General features: G+C 33.4%; 1 protein-coding gene across 8 annotated transcripts in view; it reads right to left on the bottom strand.

The window, feature by feature from the left end:
• NAALADL2 (N-acetylated alpha-linked acidic dipeptidase like 2) overlaps nucleotides 1-20,187 on the bottom strand; it is a 1,467,871-nt gene that overhangs the window by 566,182 nt on the left and 881,502 nt on the right. For 6 of the 8 annotated variants that reach the window (XM_065540193.2, XM_065540194.2, XM_045385070.3 and 3 more), the window contains one exon: nucleotides 9,700-9,819. The exons of the other annotated variants lie outside the window; for them this stretch is intronic. In XM_065540193.2, coding sequence (XP_065396265.1) covers nucleotides 9,700-9,819 — 120 coding nt within the window. The remainder of the gene's footprint in view (nucleotides 1-9,699; nucleotides 9,820-20,187) is intronic. 8 annotated transcript variants of the gene reach the window in all.

The following is a 20,187-nucleotide window of genomic DNA, read 5'->3' as shown; positions in this document are numbered from 1 at the left end:
ATATGAAGGCTTTTTTTTTCAACTGCTCAATATTAAAACTACAAAAGCTTTATTCTCAACTATAATATATGAGCTCTAAACCTGTCCCAATAGTGTTTGCATAAATATAGCAAATATATATTTTCAGTTAAAAAGCAATTTAATGAATATTTATGAGGATAAATTAACATATATTAGCAGTTGCTTATTAAAATATTTTATTGAGTGTATATTGTCTTCAAAGTTCAATTGAAAATATTTTCTGTTTGTATAGATTTAAGTTTTTATAGCTTATTAAAGCTTAATTTGTTACAAAAATAAGACATTGATTGATTTCAAAACCACATACATTGTGCAGATACAATCTTAATTACATAAGTTTTAGGGAGAAATACTTTTTTCCCAAACAGATATTAAATTCTCAGTAATGTTTCCTTCCAAAAGTAATTTAATTCTGCCTCCACATATTTTATAGTGACAGATCAGTAAACTTCAAACTGCTACCTAATACTCCTTACCAATGTGTTCTTAAGCAAGATAGTAATAATTAAGTTATATTTATCAAGAGACAGTCAGACAAAAAGAGAGAAAATGAGCGAGAACTTAGGGCCATATATATAGTGACTAGTAATTGAACTTCAAGTTAATTCTTTTAAAACTCCATTGGCATAGAACTAAGGATTTATTTATTTGTTTGTTTCTTAAGCACCCATCTTACCTATGAAATATCAATACAGAAATGAAAGTAACTATGCTAAATCACAAAGTCAGTTTTAGGATATTCTAAACTGAAATACATAAGAAAATAATGAACTAAAATTTCAACATCATAATCATTCCTGAAATAAATGTAAACCTTGAAGTTCTGAGTTTTAACTTAAAACAGACCAGGGGTTCTACCATTTAGCAAATGACAAAACTTAAAATTTGAGTCCATAGAATAGTAACCACTCAGAAAATATATTCCAAGGAGAAAATATAGTTCTTGATAAAAACCTTTCCATATGATTAAATTAAAAGTCAGCTGACTTTTGGGGAGTGTTTAGTATGTGCCAGGCATTGTGTTGAGTACTTACATGTATTATATTATTTCAATTATTTTTTACAACTTTATGATATAGGGCAATTACATGATATACACAATTTTGTGATATGGTTTTTGGGAACCGTACAAGACATCTCAACTTTGGAAAAGAAATTAAAATTTGTATTAGAATACAACTATTCTATAAATGTCATATAGTTTAAATTTTTTAAAAAATATTGTTTTCTTAATATTACATAATTCCATCACCTTAATAAAAAGTATATGCATAAAAGTAAACACTGAAGGATGTAAAAATCTAAAGCACGTACTATCTTGTTATGACATTATTTATATTTCTCCTTAATTTAAAGTCAAGTTATATTTGTTTTTAACATCAATTTCTTCATTTATTTATATCTGTCTTATTCCACAAAAACAACTTGAAGACTTCAATTTTTTTGTTTAACTCAAAGATCAAATTATGCTACATGGCACCAACATAATCCTTAGTGCTGAATAACACAAAGGTGCCATCTTGAGAGACTAATACTTTTCTGTAATGGATTTATTAAATAAGTATATTATTACCTTCAGTTTAGTTTTGCATGTTTGAGTGAGCTGTCACATTTCTCCATCATTAAATTCATGCCCTTTCTCTTTAGAACCTCATACAGATATTAAGGGCTTCATACAAATTATAATATTTAATATTTACTAATAATTTATCATGCATGGATTTTCATATTTAATCTTCACACAACCTTATGGATTGAGAGTATTTTTATCATCAATACAGAGATTTTGAAAACCAAAAAAATAAAAAATAAGAAAAAACTTGTGTGACTTCAGTGGGGTTCAGTAATATTCTATGTTCACATAACTATGAAGTAGAAGAGCTTGAACTTGAGTTCGTTTCTCCCATTCTTGCATCCTGCAATGCTGTGTTTCACTATTTAAAATGAGTTACAAGTTGAGCAGATAGCAATACAGAAGATTGGAAGGGCTGTGAAGCCATCAACAGGAGGAAAAATGGACATTTTTAACCAGACACAGAGGAAGAGGGAAAAGCTAAAATGTGAAAGGAGAGGTCAGTATTAGCACAAAAAAACCATAGCAGACATCTATATTGATAAGTCCAAGTAATTGCCAAAAAGTTTAGATCAAAATATATCTAAAGCTTACTGTTTCAAATGTTAGAGGGCTATATAATACATATAAAAATATTTCTGAAACATGGATAGTTTTAGGGGGCAAACTATAAAGAAGGAATTAGCTGCTGTTTCTTTCCCTTCCTCCCTTCTTTTCTTCATCTCTCCATCACTGTTTTCTCTCGCTCTTCCTTGCTATCTAACTTTGCTTAATTTATGTTATAACATTTAATTAGGAAAAACAGGATGCTCAGCACCTTTATTTAATATTGTTAACTTTGTATAAAAACATGGGGATTATGAATGCCAACTATATTACAATAAGAAATATGCAAAAATCAACTCTTCTGATACATGATGTCATTTGCTATGATGTCACAATTTTCAAATGGTCCAAAAGTATAATTAAATTATATTTTCATGTAGGCAAAACACATGCACGACTTCTAAATTATGCAGTCAATTCTTGACAGACTTTGAAGATTTGTAGACATCCTTTTATTTGGTTTTAAGCCATGAAAAACACTTTAAAAACAGGAAAAGAAGTTGAAACATTCAATTATTCTTGTGCTAAACTTACTTTTTAAAAGTTTGATTGCTGAATTGCAGAATAATGACACAGTCTAAAGTCTTTATATTATAACTCATGTTTGAACCTGTATCTCAACAAAAAATACCTTTTGTAGATATAGTAATATTTGGTTTAAATCATTTAAAAAATAACTTACTTCAGCCATTGGAAAATAGAAAGTAGTCTGATTAGAAAACAACAGCAGATTTAGCTTTCAAATACATTAAAATACTATTTTCCAATTTTGTATTCTAGCACTGACCATGTTTTCCATGACAAATGGAGCAGATCTGGAGTCTTAGAATCACAAAAGATGGAGGCATTGGTTTTTTTTTTTTTGTAATTACTTCTGAGAATTAGGTAAGAAGTGCCCCATTAAATTATTCAATGAACAAGCATATTCTTTTAAAGTACCGAGATAGTGTTTTCTTTTAATTCTTTCAGAAAATATCTTCAAAAATTGTCTTAATAAAAAAGAGGCAAGTGTGCCTTCCTATACAGATCATATGTAAAAATATCATTCATGACACTGAATTAGATATTTGCTTTCATCTAAAATATTCATAGAATGTCACTTAAAGAGATTTCTTCAGTTCATTCATATCAGGGAAAATTATAATGTATCAAAAGCTTTAATTGGAAAGCTGTCTTTCTCTTCTTTCCTATGGCCCCACTGCCACATTATGTTAGGCCATATCAGTGCTCATACATACAGCTCCTACACACACACACACACACACACACACACACACACACACACACTCACATAATGTGAGTGTTTTATCTGTAAAAATATTGATTTTCTTTTTTGTATTAGGCACCATATATCTTTAATGCTAACTAATTAAATGCCTCTACAGATTTTATTTTTGGGAAAGAAAAAAATAGAGTTCCACCAACTTCTACCACAAGAAAAGTAGAGTAAATGTTGGTTTCTAATAATCAGAATAAATAAAACAATATTCTTTTGACTGCAATTATCATTTGGATTGAACAAATGTTTTTAAGGGAAACAAAAAGGAGATCAGAATAAATGAAACTTTTCGTTCAGCAAATATCACCAGTATGCAAATGCTTCATGTAAGATAAGCCATCAAAATGTAGTATATCTCAGCATTAACTTTAGCTGCCTAAACTAGAGGATTTCTTATTGATCTTCCCATTGTCCATTCATTGACTATTGACTGTAAATCACCTATATATATAAATATTTTCTCACTAACCCTCTAACTCAATATTTTAAATTTAATTATTTTCTGGATTAAGTTGTGTTTGAAATTCAGAGTATCCTCTGCTTTTGTTTAAATAATGCTACTCCTCCCTAATTTGCAAGAAGCAATTTACTTGAAAGTACAAAAAATAACATCTCTCATTTCCTATCTCTCATTTTTCTCCAGGCTCTTTCCAAAGGCTTGTCTGTCTAAGCATGCTTTATGGACTTCAGCAGTGCTGAAGTTATATACTGGCCCAATAAGGGACAACGATATGTAGATGTCAAGTCACATATCTAAAAGCCATTTGCTTATACTACTTTGTATTTATATTAAAATATAAATCTTATCTGATGAATACATAGAAAATGTTTCATTTGTAGGAAACTACGAAATCATTTGGATTTCTGGACCTTTAAAATTGTCATTATAAGAATGAAAAATGTATAAGAATAATAAAAAAGCTAGCTAATATTGACTAATATCTTAGTATATTACACAAAGTGCTAGGTAGTGATGTATATTACTGCATTTACAAAAAAAAAAACAGAGTTTTTGGATTTTTTGTGTAATTTATGCACAAATGGCATAATTAATGAAGATATATATTCATCTGTAATTTTACTGCACACAAAATTGACTTCTACAGGAAAGGGAGCTGATACGTACTGTGGATTTACACAATAGCCCAACCTCCATGTTTCAGAGGGATTTACTTGATTTCTAGTTGTCCTCTAGTACACAGTAACTTTTTGTTATTATGGCTTCTGGTAGAAATGATCCTAGGTAGAAAGTCAAATGCTTTTATTGCATTTTACAAAATTAATTTCCATACTAAAGTGCTATTCTGCAGTTTGGGAATTTGTGAGGGTCTCTGTATCTGTTTTACTATGTGTCAGGTTGTCAGAGAGAAACCTGAGTACATAGTGACAAATTAATGTTTTGTCTGAAAGTTTAAATGTTTAAAGCACTCTCCCATAAAATAAACTGTTATAAATACATAGCTAAAATGAACCTAAAGCCTTTCCTCCAAGGCTTCAGCCTAAGGAAACTAGCACACAACTATACCCGGGGAACTTGGTTGACTCTTTTTCTGCAGCAAGATATGTATTTCACAGCACATATCTGAAAGCTATTTGCAGTTCATAGTTCCTACCTTGTAATGTTGGGATTTTCTCATCAATCTCTTCCTAGAGATTAAATTACATACATTCTTAGTATTTATGATCAAACTAATGAGATCTCCTCCTTCAGGACTGCAGATTATTTTTCTCCTCATTTCAAGAGATAATCTAATAATTTAATATCATAATTATGCTTCCCCTTTGCCCTCCCTAGCTCAGATGTAGAGATTCCCTCCCAAATTCATTTTTAAACTCTGATTTAGTAACTACTGCACAGCCAAAATAAAATGAACTTCTCTTTACTCATTCAGCTGCATGTTCCCAGACCAAATGCTCATTTAGAATCATGACTAGTTGTTATGATTCATAAAGAAATCTGTTGGTCTTCTGCCTTTTTCAACCCAACTGAATTACATTTTACCTCATTTCTGAATGTTAGCTCCAGAATATATTTGATGGATAGTTGAAGCAAATTTGGCTGCAGTCATGCTGTATAACTATGTTTAATACATGCTTCCTTTTTCTTACCAATGGAATGTATATTAACAGATACGGCAGCAATGAGTTCCCCCAAATCTCTGCGACAATCTACAGAAAACAGAAGAGATGGCTAGAATGGAAATTAAAAGGTTGAAGAGAGGATATCCTGTCTCCTCTTTCTAGAAGACAATGCCAAGTTTGTGGCAAGGCTCTGTCTCAAGGGGCATTCTACACAGAAATTTTTGTTAAATTTATTTAATAGGCCTAGAAGGGAAATTATCAGGGAAAATGATATCAGGATCTTTATAACTGTGCTCTATTCCAGATAAACCACTAACCCACTACTTTGTAGATACAGTCAAAGGGTTTTGTAATGTAAATATTATCTGTAGCAAATAGGAAGAAACTTGCTTTATTTTAATCCATTATACACTGGTGAAGGTTTATACTTGCTTTATTTGACCTGTGAGCACGGTTAGAATTTTTTTTTTTTTTTTTTTTTTTTTTGATGGAGTTTCAGTCTGTCACCCAGGCTGGAGTTCAGTGGCGAAATCTTGGCTCGCTATAACCTCCGTCTCCTGGGTTCAAGCGATGCTCGTGCCTCAGTCACCTGAATAGCTGACATTATAGGCGCATGCCACCACACCCAGCTAATTTGTGTATTTTTGGTAGAGACAAGGTTTTGCCATGTTGGCCAGGCTGGTCTTGAACTCCTGGGCTTACGTGATCCAAAAGTGCTGGCATTACAGGTGTGAGCCACCATGACCGGCCAGGTTAGAAAAAATTACAATGGTTATATTTTAACCTGAATCTTCAAAAGCTTATTTCTGTATACAAAATAAATACACAACAATTATAGAACATTTAGAAATGCAAAACAAAGGAAAAGGAGAAACTATCCATAATTCTGTCTAACCAGTTATATAATTGGCCCCTACCACGCACATTTTTTGTCACTGGAAGGTTGAACAAGCAAGATTCATGTAATGTACCAAAAGCAATAGAACTTTGTTTCCCATTACCCTTTTAAAAATATCCATAGAGGTTCATTTCTACTGAAACATCTACATAAAAGTTGGACTGTCCTACTATTACTCTGACTATTGTTAATAATAAAAGTCCTATAATCGATTTGAGTTAGTAGTCTTAAATAAGTAATTAGGTTTCCTAGCCTCATCATGATCAAAATTCTACTCTTACTCTTGATTTAAAATTGTATATTCTTACCCCTCCAGCAGCTCAGGTCTCCTTTTGGGGAAAGGGATGTGGTCTGTTATTTCCTTCCCCACGTATTAACTATACTCTTACCTATCTGTTGTTGGACAAGGGTTAGAAATTAGAGGCTCAGTGGGTAGGATTTTTCTTTTTTTTTTTTCTTTTTTTTTTTTTTTTTACTGAACTGTTTATTATTTTAATGAATATTTTATATTACATGCATGTAGACTTTTTCTTCTGCCAAACTATTTCAGAATCCTAAATCAACGAGCTTTTGAACATAGTAAACATAACTTAGATGGTTTAAATAAACTGAGTTAGGCATTGGCCTAAGCAATATACATTTTTAAATACATGGATTTCTGTCCTAATAACTGTAGTTCATGTCTTTTACTAGAAGGCCAAATTTTATTCAAAGGATTATTAATTTATGTTAAATATTTTGTGATTTTAAAGTCTTATTATTTTAGGCAATATTTCTATTTTTAGCCTATACATGTAAATGATTTCTTCTATCTATAAAATACCTAGGTTATCTAGTACAAAACATCTCACCTCTTGATATCAAACATTGCCTTGATTACACAATGCATTTGTGTATGAGATGAAATCTGAAAACAAATTAGATTCTTTATGTTACTGTGCTTGTCCTACAGGAGCTTCACATGTTCTGGGGCTCACAGATGTTTAAAGCTACCTTTGGATCTCCTGGGCATTTGTGAATAAACTGAAGCAGTACCTACTGCAATTTACTTGATCTAGACAAATGGCACTTTAATCTGGCTGGTCACTGTCTAATGAGTCACCATTACAAGTGGCAATTTTAGTACAGGTGTGAAGGCAGACCACACTGGCTCTGTGTCACATGTGCTTATGACTGACCCATGGGAAACGCATGTATACTTTTCTGCTCCCAATTCACGGGATGCAGGCCAATCTCAACACACATATATTTTTTTGTATTTATTTATTAAATGCTTAGCAAACCCATCCCTTACCTTTAGGCTTCTCAAATAAAATCAGACACCATTCTACCATGTCCCCCACATTGCAGGGGACATACATTAAGCCCTCCATGTGGTTCCATTGAAGCCCCAGTCACCAGGCATGCAGTGGAACTTACCATAAATCTCTCCAAAATTCCTCTTCGTAAAATCCTCTCCCCACAGTCTCCAAACCTTTTCTACCTCAGATATGAGTGATAGGTTTAATAGTCTAACCTATTTTTAATTATTTCCTTTAAAATATTGATGTTTGGTAGCTAACTTTGAAATGTTCACTTTTCTTTATCAGGGAATCCTAACTAAAAATTCTAATTTAACCTCTTAATTCTCTATCTATTGATATATTCTAGCTCCCCCCACTCCAGCCCCCCCCCACACACACAAGTATACATACACATTCAAGACTTGGCATCTGAAATGAGACTGCCTCGGTTGAAAGCCTGACTGTTTCACTTAACTAGCTCTTTGTCTTTGAGCCAGTCACTTTTTCTTTTTGTGTCTTACTTCATTTATAATCTGAAGATAATAATAGTCCCTATCTCAACAATATGATTCTTTTGAAGATTAATATGATAATACATTTTTTAAATACTTAGAAAATTTCTAGCACATGTCATTAATAATGTTACCTTCACAGGCAATAATAAAATCATTAGTATTATAATTATTATAAATGTTCTCTTGATCTCTTGTTTGATTTATGAAGATTTTTACACGTCATTAAATATTCTCCTTTACATCAAATTGTTATACCATATTCAGCTGTATAACGGCAGCATGATTTTCAAATACTAAACTGGATGTATATATCATTTCTAATATTTTGTCACATCATTGGTTATCACTATGTTTATCACCTCTGTTTTCCCGCCCTCCACCCCAACCCCAACCTTAGAATACATTGATTGAACAGGAATTTCTGGGTCAAAATATGATTATTTTAAGGCATTTAATACATATTAAAATTTATCCAGCAAAAATTAAAAATTTAAGATCACTGTATATTCTGTTTTCAAGAGTATCTTAAAATTCTGGCCTGTCTAATCTACTATTAAACACCGACTTAAGGATAAGAGTATTATTGGAAGATAATAAAAAAAAAGACATAGGATGTTCTCTAGTTTCCTAATAGAGTGTGCCAAAAGATTCCTGGAAATGCTTTTGGACCTGGGAATTAGCAAAGCTCATTTAAGGTTGAATGAGGAGAAATCCAATATATCTTCAGAACCAGAGAGTTCTGCTGACATAACAACACTAACCTTTTTTTTTTTTTTTAATAGAAAAAGGAAATGAAGTGAGAATTAGCAGTAGTGGCTATCTACTGTGGTGGTTCATCTTCAGAAACTTAGATTGAGCTGCTTTAATTATGTAAATGTATCTGTGGATAAGTGTCAATAAACTTCCATCCAAATAAAATAAATCAAAATTCTGCTTCTCTTAGCATATTCTATTTTAATTAAACTCCTGATCGCAGTTAGTAACCATAGTTATATAGTTGACAAAATAATCACTAAAGGGTGTAAATCATCTAGATAACATAGAGGACATGATAATTAGTCCATCTGATAATAGAAGTTTCACATATTTCATAAGATGAAGATAACATGTTTCTCATTTTTCACTATTCCAGATAGGTACCATTATGAAGAGTATGCCAATTTTATTAAGGTCCCACAAACTCAATGTTACCTGACTTAAGGTATTTTCTCGCTAAAGAAATAAGGGCATAAATAGATTTTTCTTAAGTATCTTAATTTAAAGTGTTCTAATGTTGAAAAGCCATCTTTCTGTGATACTCTCTACCTCTCTCTTTCTCTCCCCTTCTCTCTCTCACACACCTATATGCACACACACACACTCCACATTCACAAAGGCGTATAATTCCAACAAAACAAGGTAAAATATTCACCCAACCACTGAATAACAGCCATTGGACCAACCTTATAAAGCAGTGGCAATTTTCCTAATTTCAGGAGTGCGATCTGATTTGTTACATTTTTTATTTTCCTAATCCTTTTTAAATCATCTGCCATTCCATAACTCACATCGATGACTTCAGCCTAAAAGAGGAGAAAAAAACAAAGAAAAATAAAGCCTCGGAGGAAGAAGTATAGCCAACTGTCCATTTAGTATAACAAAATTATTCATAATAATTTGAAATGTTCAATATAGAATTAATTCTGTCTCTTACCCTGTCCCAATTACTATAAACATGACCTTTCTATTTCCATCAAGGTACAACAATTCTTCTGGGCACCTGAGAAAATGTGAGTCATTTTTGCTTTGTTCTCTCTCTTCTAAAAAATGACAAACACAGTTCATTCTTCTAACAGACATTTGGAATATTCTACATTCATGTTTCTGGAATATGAACCATTTTACAAAACACTGAAAGATTAATTTCCTTAAGGTCCAACAGCAACTATATAATTCTCAGGCCTGAAAGAAAATTCAAATGTTTTCTATTGCTATCCAAATTAAATGCAGCATCCTCACTTGCATGGTCATCCTGAACAGCTGCTCATGATGCTCTGTTCAAGACTGTGCCATAGCCAGCTGTGAATGACAAATTCTTGAGTCATGAAGAATATAACCTGTTCAACCACATGTGCCAGTCTAGCAACCCAGGCCCCAGATTATCATTTCTGTCACATTTTGCACTACTCACCTGGAGCTACATTTGACCTCAATGTTACTCATTTTTATAAGTCCTCTTGTATTAATGCCAAAAAGAAAAAATCTCATACCTTTCTGGAGATTCCAATAAAAACCTTCTCATGTAGTGAACCCTTCCCTTCTCCTTAAAAAGCACTGAACTGCAAATTCATATATTCCTATGAGCCAATATAATTGATTTTAGCTTTACTTTCTGTAATATCTATTTATTATTAAAACAATAGTTGTCATGCTTTCCAAGGATTATATTATAACATAAATCTGCTATTTCAAATTATAGCATATATCCACAGAGAGGCTGATTAAAAAAAAAAAAAAAAAAACAGTTAGTTGTGGCAAATCATGAAAAAAATGAAGATGGAGAATCCAGATCTCGCGCTTTCCATCCTTCTTGATTGAAACTAATGCACTTCAACAAGTTTTATATGTAATACTTCCATAAAAGATTCATCTGAAGAAAGAGCATTGTTTCTCTAGGAACATATGAATACCTCCAAGAGATTGGTAAATCTGCTAGAGAAAATATTTCTGGCATGAAATATTTCTTTAGTCATCACATTGATCTGTATCTGTAAAAACTCTATGAATACATTAATGTCCATTTCAAATGTCACCTACCTGATGAATTTTATTTATCTGTTGCCCAAATATGACCTCTCTCTACTTTGGCTCCCAGAGTAATCTGTTTTTGCCTCTCTTAAGGCCCTCACTAGACATGTCTGCCAATTTCAGTTTCCAATACAGGGAAATTCCTTGGTGAAGAGCCCATTACACACCCATGCTCACCCAGGTGTCCAGCATATGCTATGGACTCAGTAGGTGTTGAATCAAAATGATTACAGCTCATAAAATATCTCTAAAAAGTTAAGTGGCACTTTCAAATGGATTTGCCAGGGAAATGTAATTGTTAAAAACACTTCTGTCAGAATAATTTTTCATTATAATTTTATTCCTATTAAAAATGATTAAATCAGTGCCTTTAATACATTTTTTAGTTTGCTGATACCATTACCATATAAATAACTGTTGATATATGATTTTAAAAGTCTGATTAAGTAAATGATCACAAAATATTAATGATTACATTGCAAAAGTGAGAAAAATTTCTATTTTTCATTTCATTTCTAAGCTACCTACTAATTATTTGTGATTCACTGACAGCGTCTTATAATCAGGCTATTACTCAACTGATTATGTAAAAGAACTTTTTTTTATATGTAGTAGAGTTTATAGAAAACCTTACTTGTTTGGGGGGATATAGATCAGATTGTGTATACAGGCATACATCAGAGATATTGCAAGTTCAGTTCCATACTACCACAATAAAGCAAATATTGCAATAAAGTGAATCACACAAATTTTGCGGTTTTTCAATACATATAATAGTTATGTTCACACTATATTGTAATCTATTAAGTGTGCAATAGCATTATGTCTAAAACAAAATATCATACCTTAATTTAAAAATACTTTATTGATCTGAGCTTTCAGCACATTTTTATATTTTTGCTAGTGAAATGTCTTGCCTCAATGGCTGCTAACTGATCAGGGTCACAGTTGCTGAAGGTTAGGGTGGCTTTGGTAATTTCTTAAAAGAAGACAACAGTGAAGTTTGCCACATCGACTGACTCTTCCTTTCATAAAATATTTCTCCATATCTCTCATGACATGGTGTTTGATAGCATTTTACCCAAAGTAGAACTTCTTTAAAATTGGAGTCAATTATCTCAAAAACCCTACTGCTGTGTTAATGAACTCAGTTTATTTAGTATTCTAACGCCTTTGTTGTCATTTCAACAATGTTCCTGGGAATTGGAAAGATAGGGTCTAGAAGTAGATTCCACCTCAAGAAACCACTTCCTTTGTTCATGCATAAGAAATAACTCTTCATCCATTCAAGTTTCATCATGACATTGCAACAATTTAGTCACATCTTCAGGTTCAACTTCAAATTCTAGTTTTCTTGCTATTTCCACCACCTCTGTAGTTACCTCCTTAAAATTTTGAACCCCTCAAACTCATCCATAAGGATAAAACCAATTTCTTTCAAACTCCCGTTAATGCTGATACTTTGACCTGCTCTCATGAATCACAAATGTGGCTAATGGCATTTAGAATGGTGTATCCTTTCCAAAAAGTTTTCCATATACTTTCTCAGATTTATCAGTGGAATCACTATCTGGGGAAGCTACAATCTTCCAGATATATTTCTTAAATAATAAGACTTGAACGTTGAAATTACTCCATAATCTAAGGGCTGCAGAATGGATGTTGTGTTAGTGGCTTTGAAAACAACATTAACCTCCTGTACCTCACCATCAGAGCTCTTGGGTGACCAGGTACATTGTCAAAGAGCAATAATATTTTGCAAGGAATCTTTTTTTTCTGAGCAGTAGGCCTCCACAGTGAGTTTGAATATTATTATTCAGTATTCCATGTATAAACATATTTGCTGTTATCTGGTCTTCGTTATTCCATTTCTAAAGCACAGCACGGTAGACTTAGCATAGTTTTTAAGGGCCCAAGCATTTTTAGAATGGTAAATGAGCACTGGTTTCAACTTCAAGTCACCAGCAGCATTAGATCCTAACAAGGGTCAGCCTCACCTTTGGAGCTTGGAAGCCTGGCCTAGACATCTTCTCTCTAGCTATGAATGTATTAGATGACATCTTCATCCAACCTAAGGCTGTTTTGTCTACATGGAAAATCTGTTGTTTAGTGTAGCTACTTTCATTAGTACCTTAACTAGGTCTTACAGATAACTCGCTGCGGCTTCTATATTAGAACTTGCTGATTCACCCTGCACTTTTATGTCATGGAGATGACTTCTTTTCTTAAACCTCGTGAATCAACCTCTGTTCGCTTCAAACTTTTCTTCTGCAGCTTCCTCATCCCTTGCAGCTTTCACACAACTGAAAAGAGTTAGGGCTTGCTGTGGCTTAGGCTTTGGATAAAGAAAGTGTTGTGGTTTGTTTGATCTTCTATTCCGATCACTCAGACTTTCTCCATATCAGCAATAGGACTGTTTTGCTCTCTAATTATTCATGTGTTAACTGGAGTAGCATTTTTAATTGCCTCCAAGAACTCTTCCTTAGCATTCACAACTTAGCTGTTTGACACAAGGGACCCAGCTTCTGACCTATCTTGGCTTTTGACCTGCCTTGCTTATTAAGCTTAATCATTTCTTTTTATTGAAAGTGAGAGACATGTAACTCTTCCTTTCACTTAGAGGTCATTGTAGGATTCTTAATTGGTTGCATTTCAATATTGTTTTGTTTCAGGGAATAGTGAGGCCCAGGAGAGGGAGGGAGATGGTAAATAGCTGGTGGATACAGCAGTCAGAACACACATAAATAATATTGATTGAATCAGTTTGTTTATATGGGTACATTTCTTGGTGTCTCAAAATAATAACAATGGACAACGGTAACATCACAGATCACTGATCACAGGTAACCCTAGCACATGTAACCATAATGAAAAAGATTGGAATATTGCAGGAATTAGCAAAAAGTGAAATAGAGATGTGAGCTGAGCACAGGTGCTGAAAAAATGGCACCAGTAGGCTTGCTAAATGCAGGGTTGCCATGATCTTCAATTTGTTGAAAACACAGTATCTGTGAAGCACCCTAAAGTGAAGCACAATAAATCCAGATATGCCTGTATAACAGAAAGGTATGACAGTTACGAAAATACCAATTCTTCAAAAAACATTAACATTATTGGAACATATCAATAGACTGAGTCAACAATTTTAATTAAATAGCTCTTCAACTCATCTTCTCTAAATAGTACATGTTAATAAATCAAAGTGTTTTAGCATGTAAGAGGATTTTAGGTTTTCCCACAGAAAAAATATTTCTCAATACAGACAACATTATATCAATTTATATTGGCTTATGCATTAAAAATCAATAATTACAGAAGTCTCAATGTTTTGATGGATTTGCAGGCAATAATAAAAATGTATCCATTGCCTTCAAAGCAAGCCTTAAAACTAGATCTTTTTTGAAAGTCTTTTCTATCTACTTTCAAGCAAACTGAACATCACAGCTGTAAGAAAACACATTGAATTTTTCTGAGGCACAAATCAATATACAGTGATATGATAAAATGCCAAGTCATTTTTTCCCCATATTCTTGATGTTACAATGAACCTCTTCTTTCTTCATTTATTCCATCACACTAGAAAACTGCTCACTCAAGAATGGGGGGTACTATGTTAACTTATGACCAAACACCAATGATTAAGACACATCTTACTGGTCTCTGTGGGAAATGTCAAATGAGCAGAAACCTAGTTGCTTAAGTTATCCATTCTGCGTGTACCACAGTTTTTCTAATGAGGACTTCCTTGGCACATAAGAGAGAATAATTGAGAGGTGCAACTTAGTTCTTGTTTTACAATTTTATTTTTTACCAGAGAGTAATATTTAAAAGTCTACATGTTAATTTTTAATTCTGATTCTATACTCATTTTTTTAACCAAGAACAAGGAACTAAACACAACAGCAAAAATTGAAAAGAAAAGAAAATATCTTATTCTATGTTAAAAAAGGAATCAAAGTTTTGGGATGACAACAAAGAGTGGTGGGCCACATACACAGAGCCGTGACAAAGATTTCCACACTTTAAGAAGTTAATTTTTAAAAGTTGCATTCTATATATCAGTGCTTCTATGGTTTTTGAGTGCCATAGATCACAAACATTTAAAAATAAAAACCATAGAAATCTCATTTCCCTCATCTGGCTCCTTTGGAAACCAAATCAGATAGGTTGCCCTCTTCTTTTTATGGGTGCCATAAAGTGTTAAATACATCATTTAGACAGAGATGTTGTTTATCAACGGCATGCTAACAGGGATCCTATGTTTTAATGAAGAAATGTACTATTACACTATTATACAGATCAAGCTTCAGACTTGTAAAAAAGATGTTGTAATTAAGAAAAAGAAAACATTTAGTGAGCTCCTATTATGTGCTAGGAACATTGCATATAATATCCTATTTTCTTCAGATAGCAATCTTACATTGTCACCATTTTATAGATAAGGAAAATGATGCTCAGAGAGGTGAAAGAAGCCGTCCAACTTATATGACTAGAATTCAAGGATGACACAAGATTGTTTCAAGTCACCTTCCAGAAGGTCTTTTCATTGGAAAGGACAATGGGCATTTGGTGGCCACTAGAGAAAGACACTGTTGAGGGCACCACTGAGTTAAACACAGCAAATCAACTAGTTGAGTAATGAATATTGTTCAAATTTCAGATTCCATGTCCCATTTAAGAACTATCAAACCCAAATCTCTGAGAATTGGCTGTCATAACAAAATACCATAGACTGTATGGCTTAAACAACACAAATTTATTTTCTGAGTTATGGAAGCTACGAATTCAAGATCAAGGTGCTAGCCAATTAGGTTTCTGGCAATGGCTCTCTTACTGGCTTGTGAACAATCAGATTCTCACAATGTCCTCACATGGCAAACACACCACACACACACACACACACACACACACAGAGAGAGAGAGAAAGTGAGCGAAAGAGAGAGAGCAAACTCTCTGGTATCTATTCTCATAATACTAACTTTTTTTTTTTTTTTTTTTTTTTTTTTAGACCGAGTTTTGCTCTTGTTGCCCAGGCCGGAGTGCAGTGGCACGATCTCGACTCAGGCAACCTCCGCCTCCTGGGCTCCAGCGATTCTCCTGCCTCAGTCTTCCTGAGCAGCTGGGATTACAGGCATGCGCCACCACACCCGGTTAATTTTGTATTTTTAGTAGAGATGGATTTCTCCATGTTGGTCAGGCTGGTCTCAAACTTCTGACCTCAGATGATCTGCCCGCCTCAGCCTCCCAAAGTGCTGGGATTACAGGTGTGAGCCACCACTCCCCGCAATAATACCAATCTTATCAGATCAGGACTCAACCCTTGTGACCTCATTTAACCTTAAATACCTTCTTGTAGGGGCTGTCCTCAAATATAGTCACACTGGAGGGTCTGGGATCAATGGATGAATTTTGGGAAAGAAGACACGAGTCAATCCATAGAGGGGCCCTAGAATATATATTACTTAGGTACCCTAAAGTTCTCACTCAGCTCAAAATAAGACTTTTACACTGGGAGGAACAAAGCTACTTAGAAGCTAATAAAAAATAACTTCCAACATAATGATTTTTGTTTCCAGAGAGTATTCTATATACATTGAGATATATGTGACCTATGTGAGAGAGAAATATTATGATAAGTAATTTAAATGAAAAATAAAAATATCTATCATCAGTGATAGAGAATAAATGCAAATATTAAGTTTATACCTTTTTTAAAAAACAGGTAGAGTAAAATGATTCAAAGATATTTTGTGTCAAATTATTTAATATGGCAAAGGGAATAAAATCATGCATTTCTATTTCACATTAATTTCTTCTAATATAGATAATCTATTATTTTAAATATCAAACTTTTCACAAATGAAAGATTTAATCTTCTATTAGAATTTTAATTTACAAAAAAATACTTTTTTCAGGTAATAAAATTTGGGAGAAAATAGAGTATAATGCCAAGAAACAAAAAATGTCTACCTTATCAATAAAGAAAAACAATAAACAAATGAAAACTTTAGAAACTGATCAAGCTTAACTTGCGCATATAGGCATACAAAAAATAAACAGGAATAGCTATTTCCAAACTCAATAATTAACTAATTCCTATTCAGTTGTACTCCCTAAATGTCAATAATCACACTAGATAGAAACAAACATTGAATCTAGACCAAAATTAGTGATATCACAAAGGTAATTCGGATAGAACTATATAAATCTGTTTGATACAATGGCTCTACACACCGTATGTCAGATAGCTATATTATTCATTGAAAATGAGATATCTATACTGTTTGGTAATAACAAAACAACTAGGCTTCCGGTGGACTATGATTGCAGTTGATTAGAAAAATATCATATAATAATACTGTATGGATATATATTTCAATACATATTTATGTACAGATGTGGGATATGCAGATAAAGACACATAGGGACACCTTCATATATTCACACAGTGGCCACAGCAATATTTCTGTTCTGAGCGCCAAGAACAGTTATTGGCACATGATAGGAACTAAATAAAATAAGTGAATGAATGAATGAATGAATATGTGCATATATCCAAACAGAGAAGTTAATGCCGAAAAAGAAGAACCATAAATCACTTAATGGAGACCGAGAGAGAGAGAGAGAGAGAGAGAGAGATTTGTATTTGGAGCTTAGAGTGAGACAAGATGTGTTGAAATTAGCTAGGGACTCCCTAGAAGCTGGTGCAAGACAAAAAATAATAAATCAATACATAAACTTTTTTTCAGTTATTGAGAGATCCAGAACCACCACCACCAAAAACAAATATTTTTATTGAGTACATTCTATATACCCAGCACTGTTACAGGTATTATGTATTCATTATTATCTTTAATCATGACAACAATTCAAAGAGAAGAGATAAGTTACTGGAATCATCCCCCCTTTTTACAAATGAAGAAATCAAGGCAAGGAGATGGTAAGTAACATTTTCACAGTCACAGAGCTACTAAATAGTACAACAGTAATTCAAAGATAGACAGCCTGACTCTATAATCCGGACTCGTCCCCATATAATTTGTCATCACATCGTTATCGATTCTTTGCCAAAGAGAAAGCAGGTATACTAGAGAAGGCAGTAGAAGGTAAATGGAAAGGCAGGGGCCCTTTTGAGGATTAAGCAGATGGTGCAGAGCTGATTCAATAAAAACTTAGCAGTCTAACCTTGGGTTAGTAAATGAACTTTTCTGGATCTCAGTGTCCTCATTAGTGAAATGAAGGTTTTGAGATACAACAGTGAATTAGGTCATTGAGACCCAATATGGATGATAATGAAAGTCAAAATTCTTGCATGGCCTATTGTGCCCTACATAATCCTCTCTTCATACTGCGCTATGACTTCATCTCTTCTACCAGGGCTGGCCTTAGAGGTTTGTGACCTGTGCAGTTGCACAAAGGTTGTGCTTTAAAAGGCTCCCTGCTTGGTTTAATGCTCTGCTATCATTATCTTGAAATTCTTAATAATTTCTGAACAAGGCATTCTGCATTTTTATCCTACATTGAGTCTACAAATTATGTAGCTGGTCCTGCCTATTACTCTCCACTTTCTCCCTGGCACAACTACAACGACTAGCTGGAGTTCTATATGTCCCATAGGGTCTTGGCTGTAGCTGTTTCTTTTTGTTAGAAATACACCCTCTTCTCTGGATTCATTTGACTCATTATTTTGCCATTTTCAGGTCTTCTTTCAAATTTCAGCTATTATGGCAACTATAACCACCCTGTTCAATACTACAATCACCCCACTCCAAAACAGCACTATCAATTTGCTTTACTCTACTTTTATTTTTAGCTAGCATGCTTCAATGTCTAACTATAACTAAATAATTAGCTAAATACATTTATTCATGTGTTTTGTGTGTGTGTGTGTGTGTGTGTATGTGTACACACACATAATTTGCTTCTTTATTATGTTGATTGTCTCTTCCTTATACAATGTTTACATTTCACTAGGGCTATGATCTTTCTTCTCCTCACTGATTTATCCCAAGCACTTAAAACAGCATGAAGTCAATAGTAAATAAACACCAGTTAAAGGACTAATAGCTTTAACAGTTTATATAAGGACAAAACATTGTATCCAAAAGAAACCTAATGTCTAACACATTACATGGTCAAAGCAAAGCAAAATTATTTATGTAATTACCAGGTAGGGAATTCCACACCCCAAAGTTCATACTCCGCATCCCCTGTGACTCTTGAGACCACAAGACTTCTGGCAAAGGCAACACAATCACTTTTACATTCATTCCAATAGAATTAAAAATGTGAGACTCTCAGGATAGTCATATCTTTTCTCTTGCTTTCTCCTAATATTATCAATAGTAAAGATTTTTAAACACATCACAAAGTAGGCTAGATGTTTGCTTCAGGAGTACTAGATTTTGGAAAATTGCATTCCTATCTATATAGGAATGGAAAAACCACTCTGAGCAGAAGCAACAGAAGAGTAACTAAAAGAAAAGCAGAATTATCATTTCCGACAATCAGCTAAACACAATAAATAAAACCGCAATTAAAATTAACTAAGTCAGGAAAATGTCCCCGGTGCAGTCCCTCTGTGGGTGGCTGGGGTTCCACACTGGGGAACATTCCAGTGCCATGTTTCTTCTCCACCTTGAGGCAGCAAAAATTATTCATGCGTATGAAATGATTAATGCATTGAAGTCTTTCAGACTTGACATTTTCAACCAAATCAATCATTCTGAGCCTTTCTAGTTCTCTAAGATAGACTCACAATGTACAAAATGTTTGAAAAGCCTGCTTTGACTAAAACAGTAATTTTCTACTCAAGTTCAGAAATGATAAACCCAAGCATTTCTGATAATGACAAAGTACAATACTATCACAAGTATTGCTCACCTAAAAACAAGTTTCTGCTTTAGAAATTGCCTACTATCATATGTAATCTAGCTTTGAATTTACTTCAATTAAAGTGCTTATGTTTATTAAAAACTTGTAACATCACCATGATCATCCATGTTTACTTCTTTCTTTCTAAAAATCATTAGAAACTTAGTATTGATAAAGATTTCAAAATTCAAAGATTATTAGAATTATGTTAGTACTTCTGTTTCGAGTTCACTCAATGGCTTTCCATCATGGTCATTATCATGAAGACC

This window comes from Macaca fascicularis, chromosome 2, assembly GCF_037993035.2.
Source record: "Macaca fascicularis isolate 582-1 chromosome 2, T2T-MFA8v1.1".
Classification (NCBI taxonomy): Eukaryota; Metazoa; Chordata; class Mammalia; order Primates; family Cercopithecidae; genus Macaca; species Macaca fascicularis.
This window is presented reverse-complemented; position numbering and strand designations above follow the sequence as displayed.